Source organism: Rhagoletis pomonella, unplaced genomic scaffold (genome assembly GCF_013731165.1).
Source record: "Rhagoletis pomonella isolate Grant_MI unplaced genomic scaffold, Rhpom_1.0 Rhpom_scaffold_00005, whole genome shotgun sequence".
Taxonomy (NCBI): Eukaryota; Metazoa; Arthropoda; class Insecta; order Diptera; family Tephritidae; genus Rhagoletis; species Rhagoletis pomonella.
Window position 1 is genome coordinate 42,683,860 of NW_023458559.1, and position 21,153 is coordinate 42,705,012.

Below are 21,153 nucleotides of genomic sequence, written 5' to 3' on the forward strand. Positions count from 1 at the left end.
TAAAAAAATTCAACAAAAAAATGCACAAGCCAGCTCAGTTGACCACATTGACACATCGACTCGCCGCCAACAGCAAGCAGCGCAAGGCAGCAGTTCTAGAATTCAAAACACCAACAAAAGCGGTCTCAGTGGTCCGATCGTCTTTTCACTTTCTTAGAATATGGCAAATTTGTAACTTTAAACCCGTGTGTGTACCAAACTACAAGCAATGTTTGCGCGTACTTGTTCGCATTAAACGCACACTTGCACTCGAACACACAGCAACTTTGTTCAGGCTATGGAGCACTAATATGCTATACTTATAGTAAAGTATACTCGCTCACCCTTTACGTTGCATTCGCCACATTATGCTACAGTTTTATAATTTATTTATTTATTGTGCAACTTCCAACACCTTTCAAAGTCAGTAAACTGAATCTGCCATCATGCTGTGACATTTTACCGGCCTACCTCACCTCACTACCCCTCTGGCTTATTGCCGCCACTGCACAGTGCTGACATAAAACCAACCATGGGCTGGACGGCCAAAAGTAAGCAAGCAGCCAGCAACCAACCTACAGACTGATAGGCTGCCTAGTCGACTGGCTAGCAAGTTGGTGAGTTGGTTAGCTGGCTGATGAGCGAGTTATTGCTATGGTTGTTGTTGTTCATATATACATAAGTAGTTGCTGTTGCTGTTGTTGAGTCGGCGACTTGAGCTTGAGCTGCATTGTATCGTCAAGAGTATTGGAGCAAAGTGGGTCGCGGCAGTAGTGCGGGCTGACTTACGAATGTATGTACATTCGTATTTAAGGGGGGAGAGGTGCGTTGGCTGGTGTGTGGAGTTGTGGCAGTGGCATTGCTGTTGGTGTTGGTGTTGCAAGTGGTCGGTGGCAATGGTGGTGGCGGTGGCGGTGGCGGCGGTGGTGCGGCGACTGAACGCCGATGTGGAATTAATTTTATTTGACAGCACGTACTTGTGCAAAACAAATTGCCACTGATGTGCGAATGGCACAAACACACACTGTGTCATCTTTAAGTTTCCATATCGATGCGCTTTTTAATTTGGCAACATTCCATGTTTTAGTTTCTTCCGAAAATTGTGTAGCAGCAGCGCGCCTCGTAGCGCTGATTTTTATTGTATACGTCCATATGCGGCTGTTGGCAAAAAATGTTCACAGTATTATTCATAATATTCGCATTCCGCGTATGTAGATTTCGCTTGCCAAAACAGGGCCAGCTAATGCTCCAAAAAACTGTTTTTTTTTATGTTCTAAGTTGTGGGAAACAAAATGAAGTGCTTCGGTCTCAGCTGATATTTAAGTACATATATATGAATTTTTAAAAGCTGTGCTGCGATCTGTGTTTGAATATGGCTCCCAGGTGGATACTTTAGCCAAACGTAGACTCTGCAATCCTGGGAGGTGGTGCAACAAATCAACACTACAATGGTCAGCCTCATTGTCGATTGTGCGGGATAAAAATTTGTGGAAACACCAAACTAAGGTTTTATCGAACTTCAATTGAATCCATTAGTAATCTATTTTCCTGGATGTAGTGTGGCCTAAATGCAGGCGTTTTTGGTCAGCAGACTTGGTTGGTTAGTTGGTTTAAGTGGATTGTCAACCTGGTGATAAGCAATTAGCAAGTCTGCCATTTTGATTCCACAACTCGTGCAACCTACAGCCATTTGTCGACTTTAATAAATTTCAGTACGTCATCAAAATCTAATCCTTTTGGCATGCACCTCAGCGGGCCAGTGTCCTGAGTACACTGCAGTAAGTTTGTAGGCACTTTCTTTGCTTATTTCCAAGTAGCTCGCAGGACAACCAGAACTGCCGGGTAATCCTGGTGGATCCTGTGCGGTTCCACCTCTGCTTGGCCTTCGAATGATAAGATTTTTTAATTTTTGTCTTAATCTCGCTTAGTGAGGCGCCCATGTCCCCCGCGTGGGACACATTCAGTGCTGAGCCGCTCCTTGCTAGTTCCGCTACCTCGTTTCCGTAAATGTCCCGGCACCCATGTTAAGGTAATTTCGTATTGAACAGAAAAATAGGCCAGCTGTCTCCTACAGTCATCCACTAGAGGTAGAAGAGAGTGCCTGAATGGCCGTTTGGCTATCCAACCTGCGTTCTCGCGGCTACATTCTCTTTGATGTACCTTACTGCCTCATTAATTTCAAAAGTTTGGGCCTGCAAAACGCTTGCATAATCTGGTAGGTGAAAGGATAACTTTATGTTATATTTCTCAATTCAAACTCCTGCACCCACCCCGCATTCCATCTTTGACCTGTCCGTAAAAACAGGTAAGCCCTGCAAGAACTCGACCTTTCCTTGATTCCAGTCACTGCGCCTTGGAAATTTCGTGCGGGGTTTGTGGTGAACTCAGGTCTTCGATAGGATATAGCCAGAGGGCACCGCTTTAATTTCATGCGGTAGTGTGTCTAGGATGGAACTATGTCCGAATGGGGGGTTTCTTCCAGAACCTCAGGACACGCAGTCTGATGGCGCTGTTAGCATCTGCGCTTTTGATGAAGATATCTTTTACGTCAGCGGCTGCTGACCTTTGAATCCTGCTTACCCTTTTAACTACGTAATTCTTAGTAAGGGCTGGCCACCAGAGCAGCGCCTCATAAGATAGTGTGGGAAGGCCTATAGCTGTGTACATACAGTGCACAATTCTTGGCTTCAAGCCCCATCTGTTGCCCAACATTCTCTTGGCTCCATAGAGAGCCACCGTGTCGTTCCTTGCACGCTCTTCAATATTTGGTTTCCATTTAAGATAACTCCAAGTTATTTCACTGGATAACTGGTTTTTTTTAAATGAGATAATTTTGTTTTATTTGTGAAAAGCATAAGGTCAGTTTTCTGAGGGTATACACTAAGAGAACAGTTTATGGCCTAGGAATCTACCGTCTTTAGAGCCCTTTCCGTAATATTTCTTATGACCGAAAATACTGGCATAGTATAGAATACTGGTTCTTCACAGCGTTTGTTAGCGTTGCATTTTCAGTCTTCTTCGACATGAGATCAAAATTTCTGTGAGACCCCTTGCTCACTTTTAAAGGTTATATGTACATCTAAATTTAGTCAATAGTTGGCGTCTCAAATTCAAGGGAAGGTTGAATGTCATCCGATGAAAGGCGAGCGCTGACAGCCTGTCTCAGCTGAGCCAACTATGGGACTGAGGTGGTTTCCTTCATGACTACCAATAATAATATTGTTTTCCAAGCCAGATAATTTTCTATAAAATTTCCACATCTATTTAGCGATTCATCCAACTCGGCGAAACTCGACGATAAAGAGAAAATTTCATTAATCTGTCCTAAAATTATGATTTCTTTTTTAAAGGGTGATTTATTTGCTATACCTTAGTGATGAAGCCAAGCGACGAATGACTAACGGGCTCCACAAACTTCCAAGAACAAGCTTCTTCTTATTTGGCACTGTAACCTCTTGAGGCGTTTCCCTTCTATGCCAACTGACGTCCACTTGGTCGTTCCACCGCAGTGGGGGCGTTCCTCTTCCTCTGTTACCGGCATCGCGAGCCGAGTTGAATACTTTCAGAGCTGAAGCGTCGGCGTCCATTCGAACGACATGGCCAAGCCAGCGGAGCCTCTTATTTTGCTTGCAGCTATGAACACGCAGATAATACGAGGACTTAACCATAATAGTCTCTGCGCGAAAAATGTAGTAGTAAAGTTGGTGTTGTGATGGTAATTTAAAATTTCTAGCGATTCCACGCTGATAAAAAGGAGAAATTGAGACACTCTCTTCCTTTGCCAGTGAAACGATCCTCGACGAACTATCTGAGTCGTCATTACGTGAAACTCGTTCCACCGCTACATGAAGTACGGTAAGGTCCGTTTTCCTTCGGAATACTCTGGAACCGTTTCAGCCATCTCGATTAAGCAAGTAAAAGTGAGACTAACTGACCAATCGATTTCAAACTATTACAAAAATTTTGGCACCACAGACTAGTAAAATACTCTGGATGAAGCTTTAGACTTGGCACAACAGCGTTTCCACTAGAGTTGCGGAATGACTGCTGGTGGTAACTGACCACTATTTTTCTTTTGGGACCCAAACCACTTCGCCTAGTTACAGACATATTAGTCAACAACGACATTTACTATACTAGGTAGACGAATGCCGCGTTCACCTACAATAGGCTAAACTGCGAGAAGAAAACTATCGATCTCTAGACCTATTCCTCTCCTATATATCCTATGTACACATATGTATCTATATAAATGACAGAAACAAATATGAACATTTTGACATGGAACATCAGAGACCAGTTCGCGACAGTGATGACAGCCAGAACAGTAGCAAAAACAGGCAGCTAAATAGTACAACAATATACGCCTTTATAGGCGCACTACGATCGAAGTAACTACTTTTAGCTGCCACGGTGACCGATCATGTTAGAAACCAGTGCCGTAAATGAAGATGGGGAGTAACTACCAGCAATGTGGCATAAAGACCAGAAGCGCAAAAACTCAGAACGCATAAACGAGATCACCGCTAAACGATCGTGACGTTGCTGACGTTGCACACGCTTGTTGTTGCCACTGTTGCATTTTTTAACTGCAGCTACGCTACGGTGAGGATATCTGTATGTATATGTACATACTATGATGCATGTTTGTTTGTTACTCTGCGATTGTGCTTAACTCGATTGCGCGCTACTGCTGGAACAGTGTGTGTGCGCCGGCTGACGAGCCAAAAAATTACCGGTAGCAATAAATCAAACTATCAATTGAATTCCGGGCCGATCATCACTTGTGAGCAGCGCGACAGACTTTGCAATGGCAATGCGAATGTGAATACGATGACTGGTGGCTCTGTTGGCGTTTGGCTAGAAGCTGGTGGATGCGTGTATGCTTGTCAGTTGGCGAAACGATTACAGCAACCGTAGCTGATCAGCGATGCTGCGGCGGCAGCTTTTTTTCAGCGCTTTCAATTACGAATGCGCGGCGTTGTTGCCGTTTAAGCCGATTTACCGATTCACTGCAATGAGCATTCCACTAGCGCGCATTGAGCGGGCGAGTGAGTGTGCGCGCGGACGCGGGTTAACTACTCATTTTTCACAGGCAGGCGTGCGCGCTTGCGCATAAACGCGGATAAATCATCCGCCAACCGCATGAACTTGGCATTCATGCCATATGCACTCGCTTGCTCGTCGATGAGGCGCTCCATGTAAGATGCGGCCGCTAAGCAACGCGGAACCAGGCAATCACTTCGATTGGTGGGTCGGTGGGTCGGTCGGTCGGTCTGCCGGTTGTTAAGCAGGGTTGCGCAGCGCTTCGCTGTGACGGCTGCTAACGTACGTACGTACGTACGCGTGCGGCATAAATCAAGGAATACTTGTGAACAACAATTGACCAAACACGTTGCAGCAACAAATTGGCTAGGCAAGCACGAAAAAAGGAAAGATAATAAAAAAAATAAATAAAATAGCAATGCCGGCGCGTAATAATGGCGCGCGAAAGCCTACTTAACGTTAACTCACATACATATGTACATACAGGCATACAAATACATTGTTGAATCTGCGCGCCTGCGCTGATTGTGCCAAGTGTGAAATATGCATTGCATTGCCACACATTAGAGTCGACGCGCCGTGGTAAGATTACATGTGTATGCGTATGTATTCTTGTACATATGTTTGTCTTCGCACCGCGCATCAGCCACTACAGCGCTGTCCAATTGACCAGTGAGTAGCTGATTAAAATTAGAGTGGCGAGTTTTCATTTGGCAAATAAATCATGTGACCTGTTGCCATAAATAAAATTGCCGGTTTCATTGAGCGTTCTTCTTAACCAGGGCAAAATGCATATTTGGAGTGTAGTGAATTTTTCAGCGGTAAATACTCACAGGGCAATCTTCGTTTAAGAGTTTTTTCGTCTAGGTTAGGGAAGCGCCTACGAATAACTAAAACCCTAACTCGGAGTCAAACTTATCCATTCTGAATGCCTTCTATGAGAGTCCGGAGAAGACACATCCTTCTAACAGAAGTTATTCCATATTTTCAGGATGGTGGCTGTTAAGCCATTTACTATCCCGGATGAAGCTGTGGAGCTTCGATACTTTCATTCCCACTATCTCCCCCAAACTATTGAAAAACCGTGATCCCCATTGCTTAAGGCGCCTCGTCTGGAGAGTTGAGTCAATAGAACTCTTATTGAGTCCTTGCCATAAGGGTCTTGAAGTCTTGAAGTCGCTGTGGTGTAGTCTTCAACCCCACTTAGCAGACAAGAAAACCGTGCTTAGCCAGATTGTCGGCTATTTCGTTTCTTTCGATGTTGCTATGTGCAGGAATCCAGCAAACAGAGCTGCGGACATGACTCAGTAAAGCCTGCGATGCACGACATTTCCGAACTAATTTCGGCTTTACTACCTTGGAACCTAACATTTTCAACGCTGTCTGGCAGTTAAAATATTTAGTAACGTTCCTTGACAGTTACTTGCTATTTCGTATGAGACAAGCCGCCTTCTCTATGGCAAAGATCACCACCGCATGAGAGACAATGCAGTTATCAGGCAGGCAAAATTACTGACTTATCTGCGGTTCCTTGGTATAGACCCAAGACGACTCCTTTGTCAATCTTTAGCCATCGGTGCATATGGAAATATCATCAATAACCGCCAGTAGACCGCCTTCCCAGTCTTCTCTAGTTGGAAAGTGTGTGGAAATCTGAAAACTAAAATCCCACGACGACAAATTCATGCCGGTCTTGGTTTCATTACGCCATCCACTATTACTAACTTCCAATACCGCTGCATGCCCGGCCTGCCTTGGTCATGCGGAAGGTCGTGTTCTTCATCTTCGATATTTTTTGGTCTTCTTCGTCAAACGAGCCAGCCTTTTCCATTTGCATTATTTCAAAAACCGGCGTCTGCCTTAGATCTATTTCAGTGCCTCTCAGTGTATCAAGTCTTTACATCATATCCATCTCTCTCTTTTTTCTCCTTTTCTTCTCGCTATACTTTCGGAATTTAGCATTAGAATCACGAAAGTGGACGCTGGTAAAATCTGATCTGATATCACCCCATATTTCTGGAGAATATGAAGCGGTTGAATAATGGCACGTTCCCTATATAAGATCTGGACGTTTCAGGTGCTTATCCGTAATGGCATTTCTTGATTGGGAAGGCATTCTTGTTTCGCAGGTAGCGATTTGGCGGGCTCTAAGCCGTGCCTTATTAGTCAGAATAGTCCCTCGGATCCTCTCTCCATCTTTATTCTCAGATTTTTAAGTAGTGAAATTGCTTTTCTGGGGGTAATGTTATTGAGAATACTCAAATTTCTCTAAACAGATTATTATGAGGTGCTCTTAGGCACAGTTTAATAACGAATTCTATAGCCAAACTGTGAAACAATAAAAACCTACCTCCAAAGCTCATTCAAACCAAAATCAAAACTAATTTTTTGCGAATAAGGGTACCATCTCCAGCATAGCACATTCATCTTCCATAACCGAATCGAAACGATTTGACGACAGAGACGCGTCAAGTCGAAGAATTTCCAACGACTGCATTGCACAGGTCATTCATGCGACAAATGCGGCAATCAAGCAAGCCAACAATGCAACAGTGCATGCACGCAGTTACCAGCAGCCGCCAGCCGCCAGCGAGCAGGCATACTTTTTGCTATTGGATTGGCAAAAAAGTGTTAAAATGTGAGCAGTTCTTGCGATCAGATAAAATGTCAAATTGTACATAAAAGCTTCTACATCGCAGGAATTACTAAATTACTCGCAACTGAACAGCAAACACAACGAACGTTGAACGATAAACGAGCCACACGGCCAATATGGGTTGCCCTGGCTATGGACTGCCAGCCTCCACTGAATGATTGCTGGCTTAGTTGGTTGGACAATGCCAATAAGTTGATCGAACGAAGTCCGTAGGTATTTGGAACTTGTCAAGAATTCTTAAAATTCCAAGCAAGTGATGAAATTAGCACCGAAAACATGACGACTACGCCGCCGCGGCTGGTGGTCAGGTTGTGAACGGTTGTGGACTGTTGTGACGCCGGTGATGATAACATTGATGATCTGCAGAAAATGTGCCGTTCGCAGTTGGAGCGGAGCTACAAAAAAAAAAAAAAAAACAGTAGCACAGTGCTAGCTGTGGCGGCTGCAACAGTGTTATCGGCTGCCACCCGGGACTCGTGCGCACATTAGCAGTTGACCAAAATGATTATGATGACGACGATGTGCTGTGATGATGGAGACGAGCTGCTGATGGCCAGCACTCTATTATGCCCATATATGACACGCTGGCGGCTCGTCAAGCCATGATCACGTTTCGATTATTTTGTGCGATGCGTCCGATTTTTGTTTTTACTGACGTTGTTTTTATCGGCCGTGTATTGCTTGTTTAGTCAAAGCCTCTACGAAGTATATCGCTGAGCGCTACCTACCTGCCGCCTGCCGTTTTTAAGCCGCTTGCATCGCTTGCCGTCTGTCTTCACTTTGCCGTCGCTCTACAACGCCACCACTTTTTCGACTTGCTGCCTGCTCTTTTGTTTTGCTGCTGTGTTGCAACAACTTCAAAAGCATTGTTTTGACACTGCAACGGAACAAATTTGTTGGAGCTGGTGTTGGCGCGCAATGTGCGGAATTTTTGTGTGATGCCTCGTTTAAATTCCAAGCGAAAGCAAATTAAACTTTTGTTACAAAAACCAAAACAAAAACGCGTCGTTTGCGGTGGTCTACACACTTTAGCAAATTGCATGCGCAGTGACACATTTTCGTTATTCTTCTTCGTCTTTCTAATCACAGCTGCAATTTTATTTCTTTTTTTACTTCATACAAAAGCTTTCTAATTTTCTACATTATTTTCCCTCTTTTTTTACAGTTGGCCTCCCTACAGCTCCGCCCGCGGCCATGCCGCCGGGCATCTCAAACGCTTCGGGCTTAAGTGGCATCTTCGCAAACGCTCATCCTGCTCCTCATTCGACGCTCAATGCTCTCATGTCCCAGCACCGGCTTTTGGAACTCTCTCGGTTCGGTTTGCGGGGCTATGATTTGGCTCAACATATGCTGACGCAGCAGGGTGCGGTCTCCAAGTTACTAGGTAAGTGAAGTTTGAGGAAAATATTGCGTTAGCTTAAAAAAGGACTTGGAATGTAAAAAAAGGTAATATAAGGGCAGTTGGCGCGGAATAGGCGTTGATGCTGAGTCCTACTGAAATGTGGTAAACACATTAAAAACACCCCTCCTCCAAGAGTTGACTGTACTCGAGCTTAAGCTTACGAGCAACCATACAAAGGCTACTTTCCTGTTCAATAGTTGTATAGACAAGGTGGTGTTACCGGAGCCGCTGATTTCACGGCGAATTTGTACATTTTGTCAAAATAATGTGTTTGTTGTAATCTTGTTTTGTACTGATTGTCAATGTGCGTATATGTAATTTGTTATTGTAATTTTTGTTTTTGTTCTGCCAACCCCACCTCGTATAACTTCGCCTTGCTGGAAGTGATAAAAAAGTATTATTTTTTTTCATAACTGATTCACAAAGTATACAATGTGTATATAATGTATATAATGTGCATAACTCAGTCACCGTTTGGCCTCCATATTTTCGGATGGTCAATCAGCTCTCAAAGCTCTGGATAGTTACATATTCTCATCAAAAACTCGTCTGCAATGCAATGATATCAAAAAGGACCTTAACAACTGGGCAATATCCTTCACTGCTAGGCATTGAGACAATGAAGTTTCTTTGCTTCAGTAAAAAAAGAGCTCAATCTGCGCTCATTATATGGAGCACTAAGAGGCTACTATGCTTGGCCTTTATAGAACCGAAATTTGCAGATTCTATGGTGGAGAGGAGGAATCAATCTCAGCGATGGCGGTGCCCAAAGGAGACTTCGCAAAATGAATACCTCTTTACGAAGTTCATTTATAGTCTCTATTATAGCTGAGACCTCAGCCTGGAAGACGTTACAGTAGTCTGGTAGCCGAAATGAATGGCCCAGGAAAGGGCTGCGACAAAAGACCCCGCTCCCACTCAATCGTTCATTTTCGAACCATTTTTGAAAACTACTATACTACCAAGTGGAGTACAGTAGTTTTCTACCAATTCCTCCCGGCTTGGGATTTTCACGACGAAGTTTCTATCCGGTGCCAAAGTTTCAACACAACGATATGTATAACCCGGAAGACAGCTATCCCCTGCCTGCAATCCCGATTCCCATTGCCCTGCATCTCTTAACCAAAGTGCAACAAGATATGCCATTTGCTGACTCACTAGATCTAGCGGTAGAAGATAAAAAAAAAACATTTAAATCATCGTTTGGCGTTGTCCGGATTGCTCCTTTGATGCAGATCATACTAATCCTCTGTACTTTGCTAAGTAGATTAAGATTAGAGACCTTGGCAGGCCACCATACTATAATTCCATATACGAGAATCGGTCTAACCACCGCAGTATAAAACGAGCGGCATATACTCGGGCTCAAACCCCATTTCTAACCAATGATCCTCTTGCGCAAATACAGGGCCACAGACACCTTATCATAACGCTGGACCAAGTTATCCCTCCATCTTCCTGTCGAAAATGACTTTCGCTTTATTCGTAAAGCATAGGTTAGGTTTGGTTAGAGTGGCCGCACGTCGGCTGGAAAAGCCGGTTGAGATAACACTGGCCGAAGCCTGTTGTTTCTTTGACTGCCTTAGTAATTGTACGTTTTATATAGCACAAAAAATCGAGGACGTTCACCGAGTTCAATTCGGCTAAACAAGCTAGAAAGTACATTTGGAAAATTAGTTGCGCGTGTTGGCCAGGGCGGAACAATGGCAGAGGTAGTGTTCGATGGTCTCCACCTCCTCCTCGTCCCTGCAACTCAAACAAAAATCGTTGGTGGGGTATCCCAACCTTTTTCCGTCTGTGCCCATCCAGCAATGTGTGGTGATTACCTCGACTACTAATCTGAGAAAGGAGCGGTCCAGTCGAGTAAGAGCCAAGGATCGCCTTACATCAATCTTTGGCCAAATTTTCCTGGGTGTATGGCAGGTGGTTTCCATAGCCCACCTGGTATTAACCTCCCCGATGAGTTCAGCCTTTAGTCTGTGTTTGCAGGAGGTTAGAGGTATGCCCGCATCCTGAGCAGAATTGACTTAAGAAATTTCCATCTCCCTCCTTGCCAGCTTGTCGGCTAGGCAGTTTTCCGGAATTCCCCTATGTCTAGGGACCTATACAACAGTAAAGAAGCATTTTTATCCCAGCAGGTTGAGAGTATGCCTGCATTCTATGGCTACTTTGGACGTTGGCCCGTTAGATTTGAGAGATCTGATAGCAGCCGGGCTGTCAGAATAGATAGCGATAGGCCGTCCTGGATGGGCGGAGGTTATGAGTCACCGAGCCGGCTCCATTATGACGTTTAGCTCTGCTTAAAAGACGCTACAATGGTCCGGTAAGCGAAAACTGAGGTTTAGCGCGAGCTCGTCAGAGTAAATCCCGCTATCCAATCTCTCAAGTTCTACTTTCTCCGAATTGGACCATGATCAACACCAACCTTAATGTTTGGATGGTTTTGAGAAAGCATCATCGCAACATCTGCTCTTAAGTACATATGTATCTCTTTTGAGTATTGTACGTCCGCCTAACAGCCGTATTTAGGAAAACTAACTACAGACTTTGTGCAATCATACAAAAACCCGTGGAAAAATCAAGCACTGCCTATTGTTCGTGTCAATTACAAATGAATACTATTTATCAGTAGTAGATATCTGATTTTGTTAAATACTACAACGACAGGCAGACAATAACGCATTCAAATGCATAGATATCTATACTAATTTTAATTGACTTCAGGGCATTGCACAATATACATATATGTATGTATGTATGTATGTATGTATGTAGGCATGTACAAAACAAAATGTGATTGCAAATTATACACAATCAGCCAGTGAATATTCCCTTACAAAAAGTTTCCAATTCCTTTTCACAGCGTGAATACGCAGCAGCATAAGCTACATACAAGCATACACATACATATGTATATATATATAAGCCTACATATTTCACATATTTTTAATCGCTTAATCTGATTTCTAATTGTTGACTTTAATTACCAGCTGCTACCTCACGCCACAAAACAGTTGCAATACTATGTAGCCGCAAGTTTGTACTATGCTTGTTTGCAATTTGAATGAATGAATGAATGTAACGAATGTGTGTTTGCGTTGAATGAGCGGCGATCGAGCGACTGAATGAGAATGCCCGTAGTCATGCACGTAATTATTTGCGATTTTTTTTCTTCTCTAGCCAGATGTTTTGCTGATTAAAACTCATAAGCAGATATGTATGTATGTATGCATGTATGCACGTAGATATTATAGCCAACAAACGAATGACCGACCGTAGCTATGCATACCGACTTTGTACTTGCATTTAGTGCGAAACAGAACTTCCGGCGGCGATTTGTCTGTCTGTGCACTTTCAACACATTTGTCGGTGTGCTTTGCTGTTGTTGTTGTACGCATTTGCATATTGCAATTACGACTATTGCGACTATTATAATGACAATGTTTGCACTTTGGCTTTTTTTTCGATACAACTTCACTAGCTTTGGAGTTGTTGTTGTTTTTTTACGTAAGTATACTATAATTTGAAAGACAAATAATCGGCTGTCAGCAGCTTCCGATGAGTTATCATTTAACTAGATAGAGGAGCCAGCGGACAGACCTAAAAGTCAGCGGATGGGCAGGTAAACAAAAAGCGCACAGCGGCGGCTACACTTGTCGATACTACCGCACGCCCCGCTGCTTGTTGCCGCCTACCACGACTTGCCGCTGCTGCTGCTGGAGCTTGTGATCGCTCACTTAGAGCTGTTATAGTTTATTTTTAGTAGTAGCTTCATCATACTTTTGCTGTTTCCCCTCCCCCCCCTTTTGTTTGTTAAAGCGCTCAAGCGGCGATACTTTGTCCCATTGTTGCTTTGGCGGCAATGGCGTCGGCGACAAAGCCAGCTTTAGCAAACAAATTGTTAATAACTATTCAAATATATCATTGAAACACATGAAATGTGTGACTACCTAAATTGGTTAGGAGCTCGTTGTTTGTGCAAATTATTTGAAAACAGTTGACAAGCAATAATTTTTGAAAAAAAATAAAATTGCGTTAATCCAAAAACAAATATGTGAAAAAAGCGAGTGGCATAAGAGACATATTGGTTGGTAATGGGATTTCTAGTGATGGCATTGCATAAACGCGTCTGCTGCGGCAACAGCAATAGTGGCAAAAAATAACAAAAACAAAAAAAAAACATTTAAATAAAAATAACAATTAAATGTGCGTAAATTAGTATTCGTTTCATTATTGTTCTACAGCGCCAAAGTGATTTGCATTACAAAACAACAAATCGTGCTTCAAAAGCGCAGAAAGGTCACCGCTATGCTGCAGGCAATAAATTAATTAGTGAAGGTCAAAAAATTCAAAAAAAAAACAAACCCTTTACAGAAGCACCGTGTGGCAATAACTAGCGGCAATGCCAATGTCAAAAGCGAAAGGAAATTAAAAATCTGTGGCATTTTTTATTTGTAATGACTTGCGCTCTAAAGCTAAAATTACTTTACACTTTGTCTGAGTTAAGCAACTTTAGAATGCTTTTAGTTTAGAATCGGCAAAAAAAAAACATTTTAATTCTTTAATTATAATTTGTAGATAGTTGGCAACCCTTCACTTTAAGTACATATATCTAATTCAAATCTTTTATTTCTATAAAAATATACTTTATAGATAATTGAAAACCCTCCGATTTTCTAATTAAATAAAAAAAATTTGGCAACTCTACTTCAAACTTTGTCTGGGTTAAGCAACTTTAAATTGCTTTAAGTATAAAACATCGAAAAATAAAAATTTTTTATTTGTTTAGTTTTAATTGGCAGGTAGTTAGCAACCCTATTTAAAAAATATATCTAGATTAAATATTAATTTTCTTTCATTATCATCTTTGGATAGTTGGAAACCCTTCGCTTTTCTAAATAAATTAAAACAAAAATTAAAAAAAAAAATCGCAATCCTACTTTAAACTTTGTCGGGTTATGGAGCTTTAAATTTCTTTTAGTTTAGAATCCTTAAAAAATATGTTACTCCTTTAGTTATAATTTGTATAAAGTTGGCAACCCTTCTCAAAAATATATCTAGAATAAATCTTTTACTTTTTAATAATAACCTGTAGTTAGTTGGAAAACCTCTGTTTTTCGAATTAAATTAAAACAAAAATTAGAAAAAGGGCAACCCTATTTTAAACTTTGTCTTAGTTAAGCGTCTTCAAAATGGTTTCTCTTTAGAATATTTAAAAACAAAATCATTTTATTTTTTATTGTGATTTGTTGATAGTTGGCAACCCTTTTCCCAAAATATATCTAGATTGAATGATGTATCTCTGCTTCTTTATTGGCGCTGCAACCGCCAGAAATGGATGCATCCACAAATCGGTCACTGTAAAATCTTGAATTACCTTACTGAGTTTCCTACAACCGATACATCCCACCCATCCGCACTTCCAAGACCAAGTTCATGGCCCGTCTTACCTCAAGGGACGAATGGTCATTAGATACAGTCAGGGAAAGAGGATCAATCCATTTTTAAACGGATGGACCAAAATTCGAAAAATAGTTGGCGGTGGGGTTTATTCTGAACAATTAGGTATATCATTCAGACCTCGCCTTTCTGAAGACTATAGTGTTTTTCAGGCGGAACTGATGGCTTTATCAAAGGCCACATCACTGGTACAGTGTGATATGATTTCTAGACATGATATCCACATTTTCACTGACAGCTAGGCGGCTATGAAATCCCTTGGAAAAATGTAGCTGGCTTAGATGGCTGAGACATTCCGCACGCACATTGTTTGGGTACCTGGGCATTGCGACATTCAGGTAAATCGCAAGGCTGACGAACTCGCTCGTATTGGAACGACAGTGCCTTATACAGATATAAGGGAACCTCTTGGCATCACTATTCAAACATGCAAGTGTCATAGAAATTGCCAATGAAAGATTGCAAATGGAACCGGCCTGTCTTATTTCCAAAACACTCTGACCAGCCATAGACCCTCAACGAACTAAGTATCTACTTAATCTAACGAGGTAGGACATTCGCATAGTAACTGGAGTTCTCACCGGATATTGACCGATTGGATTACATGCAGTTAAATGCAAATCTCACGCGGTATCACAAAGAACTCCGAGTCTACATAAGTGTGTCCTCATAGGAGAGCCATCCAACCTAACCCAACCTAGTCCGGGAGTTTATATGGCTATTCAATTCCAAGCGCCGGACAAAGTACAGCAGCTTCCACTCCTTCATTCATTTTAGATTCGCCCGTAAAGAAACTGTAGGCATTGTGATTGGATCGAAGTCCTTGGTTCCATCCATCTTGCCCTTTTGTGATGTATGGACCTTTTTTCAAACTGGTCTGAGAAACCATGTGGTTCTGATTTACCAGTTAACTTCCATAAATCATTGTGTACAGTTTACGTGAATACCTCTCCAGAGATGCAACTAATTTCAACTCAGCATATCTGATGCCTATCATTGTGCCTTAAATTAGTAACATTTCAGTTCTGCAGCACTTGATATGCCCTTAAGCAGATTTTATGGCAGCGCGATAGTGCCTACGATAATGATTTAATTCCCATTATAAAATATTTAAATATTTCTTATACATATGTGTTTACCACGCCTTTATACGCAAATTCACGCTGCTTACCCTTAATGCTATCGATCTGCATTGTGTGATTATTCATGTTCATATCGTTTCAATTTCATTAATTGCAGGTACATTGAGGCCACCTGGCTTAATCGGCGGATCAAAGCCGAAAGTAGCTACACCCGCTGTCGTTTCAAAAATCGAGCAATACAAACACGATAATCCGACAATATTTGCGTGGGAAATACGCGAAAGGCTGATATCGGAAGGTGAGTACACAAGCAAAAAAAAAACGCATATGGAACATACACACCTTTACAAATATTTAAACACATGTTTACATACACGTTTACAAGACACAAATCTTCTTGGTGGCTGCTCACTGCACAGTCAATGACTGTCTGAATAAATGCCTGCCTGCCTGCCTGCCTATTTGCTGGCTCGCCGCTGTACCCTCCAGAGTCGATTGACCGACTTGCTTTAGCTTGGCGTTGAACTGCCCGGTCGATGACGATGACGATGATGGTTGTTTGCCTCATTAAGTGACGCCGTCAGCCCCCCAGAAGAAGAGTTGTGCGAGCAAAATGATTGGCCAAACAAATTGCGAATGAATCGCGATTGCGAAGCAGTGCCACACAGACGCTGCCGCACCAGCGCACATAAGCGCTGCAACGCATAAGCTTTTGCTGAATTACGCACTCACCGGCGGCGGCCAAGGCGCGCAGTTGTCCATTCACCTTCTTACGCCTCTGCCATGCCGCGCCAACCGCTCGCTGGTGGTGGTCGACCATAGCTTCTGATGTATTTATGGACTGTGCGCCACCACCGCAAACAACCCAATAAATGCTTCCTTCACATTTCCCTTTTCACATTAAGTATGTACTTAGGACACACGCACACACACAAAATGCACAAAATGTAATGTATTGTTGCACTCTGCAGATTTATCGATAGTCTAATTTATTAGCATCCGGACGCCATAGCGTCGTAATCAGGCGGCGCGGTTGCAATCGTAGCGTACTTGTAGGGTAATATTGTGGAACACGGCGACCTCGGCGGAGACACGCGTTCCCGCCGCGCTAAGATTGATATGTAAATGAGGGAGCCAATATTTGCTGCTTACTTTTCGATTTCAGTTTTTTTTTTACTCCGTTGCGTAGTATCTGCTATTGATTCCTTCCACAGCTGTCACAGTCGCGGTCAACGTGCGACAACAGCAAAAACAACAAGCAGTTAAGCAGCAGCAACATCAATGACTCTACTCTAAAGATCATCGCAAGCAATTGCAAAGTTTTCTTCATTCATGCTGCAGCATTGCCCTATCTCTTTTAGTTGATTCTACGCATGCGTATGCGTATATGCGCACAGTCTTCGTCGTACTTGACATTTAGTCAGTCACTGCATTCAAATTGGTTTTGATAGCGATCGCTCACATCAAATTGTTGTCTCATCGTCGTGGCCTCTATGTAGTTGCTCGGAAGCGCTACATTACTTCTGCTGCTGGTAGTAGTCGTATGTAAGTCTGCATCTTATCCTTCTCCTTGCTCGATGTTCTCCTTCTGTTTGTTTGTAATTAAACAAGCATTTGGACTCTGCGTTGAAGCGTGTAGTTGCATACACATCTCGAAATGTCAATTGCAATTAAGCGTAACAACAACAGCTACTACTTTTCCTACTTCCTGTAATAAAATTTAAGTTTTGTCAGTATTTCAGCAACAGAAAGTTCAACTGCAGAAACTTAAACAGCTATTTGTCTGCATTCTAGATAGATATTATTATGAAGCGCGCACTACATTGCCTTCTGCTCTTCACAAAGCTTCTTCTATACCTTAAGCCCCCAAACAGCTCAGAAGAGCTTTTGAGGGTAGGCGACACCGCAGTGGACAAAAAGGGGCAAAGACACAAAAGCGACAGAGATCAGCGGACCAAATTTCTAATTTATGCAGTTGACCTCTTAATCTGCGGTTCTCGGTCTCTCCACTGGGGGATTACTATATCCTAAGTCTTTATCCCACTCTTACGGGCATTACTTTCCGTAGTCCGGCTTGACCATAGTGCAGTTCTCTTAGGGCCAGTTTCTCAATTTCTGCTTAACACTAACTACAGTTGAAACATCGTTCTCGACTCCCAGTTTAATGTTATGGAGTCGATCACGTCGAAAACTGTGTTTAATCTGCAGTCAGTGTTAACCAGACATTGAGAAACTAGACCTTAATGTTAGCAACTCCTTTTTGAGCTCTTCTTTTTTGATTGTGTTTGGTCCTGGTGCCAGAAAAGACTGGAGCCAACCCATACAAAAGACCCGCAAACTGGTAGATGGAAAAAAAGCTCAACTCACACGCACGTGCCACCACCTGAGACGATCTTACACCAGAGCTAGGCGCAGAAACAAGGCAACGGAAGAGGCATAACTGTACCAATCATCTAGAAAAGAACTCAAGCGAGCGATCGAGGCCAGCACACAAAAAAAAAGTGGGAAGAATTACAAGAGGACATAAACATAAATGCCTTGGGTCTTGGCTATAAAGTGGTAGTGAAAAAACTCGGGACGACAGTACAATCATCGATACGATGCGCTCAAAAAATGGGCACACTCCTCCCCACACATGAGGCAAGAACTGAAGAAATGGAGTCCACAATCGCTTCTCCGGAGACACCACCATTTACGGCAGAAGAGCTTAAGTCTTCCACTTACAAATTAAAGTCCAAAAAAGCATCAGGCTCAGACCAAATTCCAGCAGAAGTCTTAAAAATAATCGCCACAAAACGCCTGGCTCAAAAGCGGAATATTACCAGAAACTTGGAGAGGCCAGCAGTTCGTCCCATTTAGCAAAGGGAAAAGAAACCCTGATTCGCCATCAGCGTATCGGCCACTCGGTATGCTGGACACAGCTGGGAAACTTTTAGAAGGGCATAGAATAAAACCGGCTATTGTCAACGGCAGCGGACTCTTCTCAATACAGTACGGTTTAAAGCCCGGGAGATCAATAATTGCAGCAATAAAACACGCCATAACAACAGTAAAAACTGCATACCAAGACAAAGAGCTAATCCTGCTGGCAACCTTAGATGTTCGCAACGCTTAAACAGCGCAAAACGGGGAAAATGTGATATTTATATGCACTATTTACATAGAAGAAGAGAAGAAGTGTACAAGATACCCACATACCTTGGACTCAGGGCTAGAAGCCATCTAGAAAGTCGAGAGTTGCTGTACCACCGATAGATCCCAGCGTATAATGATCACGTCGGACGCAGCACAAGGCTCCATTCTTTGCCCAGGCTTTTGGAATGTAAACTATGAATAATACTATACCTCGAGATACATGATGACACATATATAGTGGAGAGTAGAAGCACGCCGGAAATTGAATCAGATTATGATAAGAGCACAAGCGAGAAAACCGAGGTCCTGATTCTAACAAAGAAGCATATATATATTAGAGGTGAGCATGAAGACAGCCGCCGTTACCTTAAAAACCCAAAAAAGAACCTAAGCATAAGCCTTGATCGGCCACAAATACAGAACTTCGCTGGATAAACTGCAAAGGCAACGGCTCTCCTAAGCAGACTAATGGCCCACATCGGTGGACCGACGCAAGGTAAAATAAAGCTTTGAATGTCTACAGCTTTGAATATTTTACCGTGCAGAGCGCAGATTTGGATAGACACACCACAGAAAAATAACCGGTGAAAGATAATCTCCAGACTTCACCGCATAGCCTCTGCGTAGCGCACAGTATCGGGTGAGACAATGCTATTTGTTAGCGGAACTGCTCCTATCGATCTCCTAGCATCCCAATGGCTTTGGAAGCCACTTCTTTGACGACAGCTTTGCTGATGCAATAGGCATTTTCGACCTCCTTCACGTACAAAAAAAATAGCAATAATTCCTACTCAATTGCATAGGTTCCAGTTTGAGAATTTTCTTCAACGCTGTCGGATATTACGGCATTACGGCATTGTAAGGCAACCACATGCCAGACGTTGAAGCTTACCGAGAGACTGTCTCACCATTTCACAGTTAATATTTGGGACCCGAACTAGGTCGCAGATAGTTCTTAGTTACTATTAGCCTTACTATAATTTTATCATCAACGCTGCGCGATAACTAAGGCACGTGATACTCGGGCCGAGGATTTTCCGGATGCAGTAAATGGATTTCCTTAGGCTCGTCTGCCGTTTCGTTGCCATAAATGAGAGTCGGCTGTGTCGAGAAGCTGAGTCTATTAAATATTACTTGCACGCCCTTACATAAATCGGAGCACCAGTATCGGAGTCTAGAATCCATAATGCTACCCCACTCTCAGAAAGTATATCCAAATTATTTTTAGGTAAATTTAAGAGTAAACATATTTTACGAATAAAGTCCTCTGTTTATACAAAGTCTTACGCTTGAAAGACAATCATTGTAGAACTCTGTATAAAGATTTTCTGAATAGACCCGTGTACCTTCCACGCTTCATCTTGAAATCGTGAAAAATTAATATATCTTTTTTTGTCTAATTTCCTTCAAACCCAAAGGACGTTGAAGACCCTTGGTATACGTCCATATTCATAGGACCCTTCTTTCCACGTCCCATTTACCCCAAAACAAGTTCGCGTTCCTTTCCTGGAATGCAACTTCGCTCCTTCCTTCTTCATGAATTGAACACCTAAAACTTTATGACTTACAGGTGTTTGCACAAACGCAACAGCGCCCTCGGTATCCTCCATCAATCGAATATTGCGCAATCGTGCAGCCGAACGTGCAGCAGCCGAATTTGCGCGTGCTACCAGCTATGTTTATATGCATCCTACACATCCCGGTTTCCCCACATGGCCAGCGGCGTTGCCACCACCACCACCACATCATCTCTGGGGAGCGCCAGGAGCGCCCACAAATGCTGGCAGTATGCCGCATAGCCTAACACCGCACGGCAGTTTAACACCAACGAGCTCTGGTATTTCGTTACCAGCAATATCACCGAGTTCGGGTAGTCATGAGACTTTGGGTTCGCCAGATGCGAGTCGAATGATAGGTGAGTGGTAGTTAATACATCTTTGGATTTTTTTGTTTAACTTCAAAGCTGCGTAGATTTTCAATACTCACTTACTAATCTCGTCTTTTTTGCAGACATTGAGGGTGAGGACACCGACTCAGATGATAGTGATCAGCCGAAATTTCGCAGAAATCGCACTACTTTCAGCTCCGAACAATTGGATGAATTGGAAAAGGAGTTCGAAAAATCACATTATCCATGCGTGAGCACAAGGGAAAAATTAGCGGCGCGCACTACGCTGAGTGAGGCGAGAGTACAGGTGGGCTGAGTTAGGAACTAATACGTACACTGTACTTAGTACAGCTATTTACATACATACATATGTATATATAAATACTTAGTTTTAAGGACGCTAGCTCAAGGATAATCTGTTGTTAATTTTGGCTGAAGAAATACTAAGATTTTGGTTAGAGTTGTTCTTGTAGTTCAGTTTTTCGTTCAATTTTATTGATTCAAT

At 42.7% G+C, this 21,153-nt stretch overlaps 1 protein-coding gene across 1 annotated transcript in view; it reads left to right on the forward strand.

Annotated features, from left to right (window-relative positions):
* LOC118738961 (paired box protein Pax-6-like) overlaps positions 1 to 21,153 on the forward strand; it is a 72,434-nt gene that overhangs the window by 7,175 nt on the left and 44,106 nt on the right. Inside the window, exons 2-5 of the mRNA XM_036470024.1 lie at positions 8,847 to 9,065; positions 15,783 to 15,923; positions 20,331 to 20,675; positions 20,771 to 20,955. Coding sequence (XP_036325917.1) covers positions 8,847 to 9,065; positions 15,783 to 15,923; positions 20,331 to 20,675; positions 20,771 to 20,955 — 890 coding nt within the window. The remainder of the gene's footprint in view (positions 1 to 8,846; positions 9,066 to 15,782; positions 15,924 to 20,330; positions 20,676 to 20,770; positions 20,956 to 21,153) is intronic.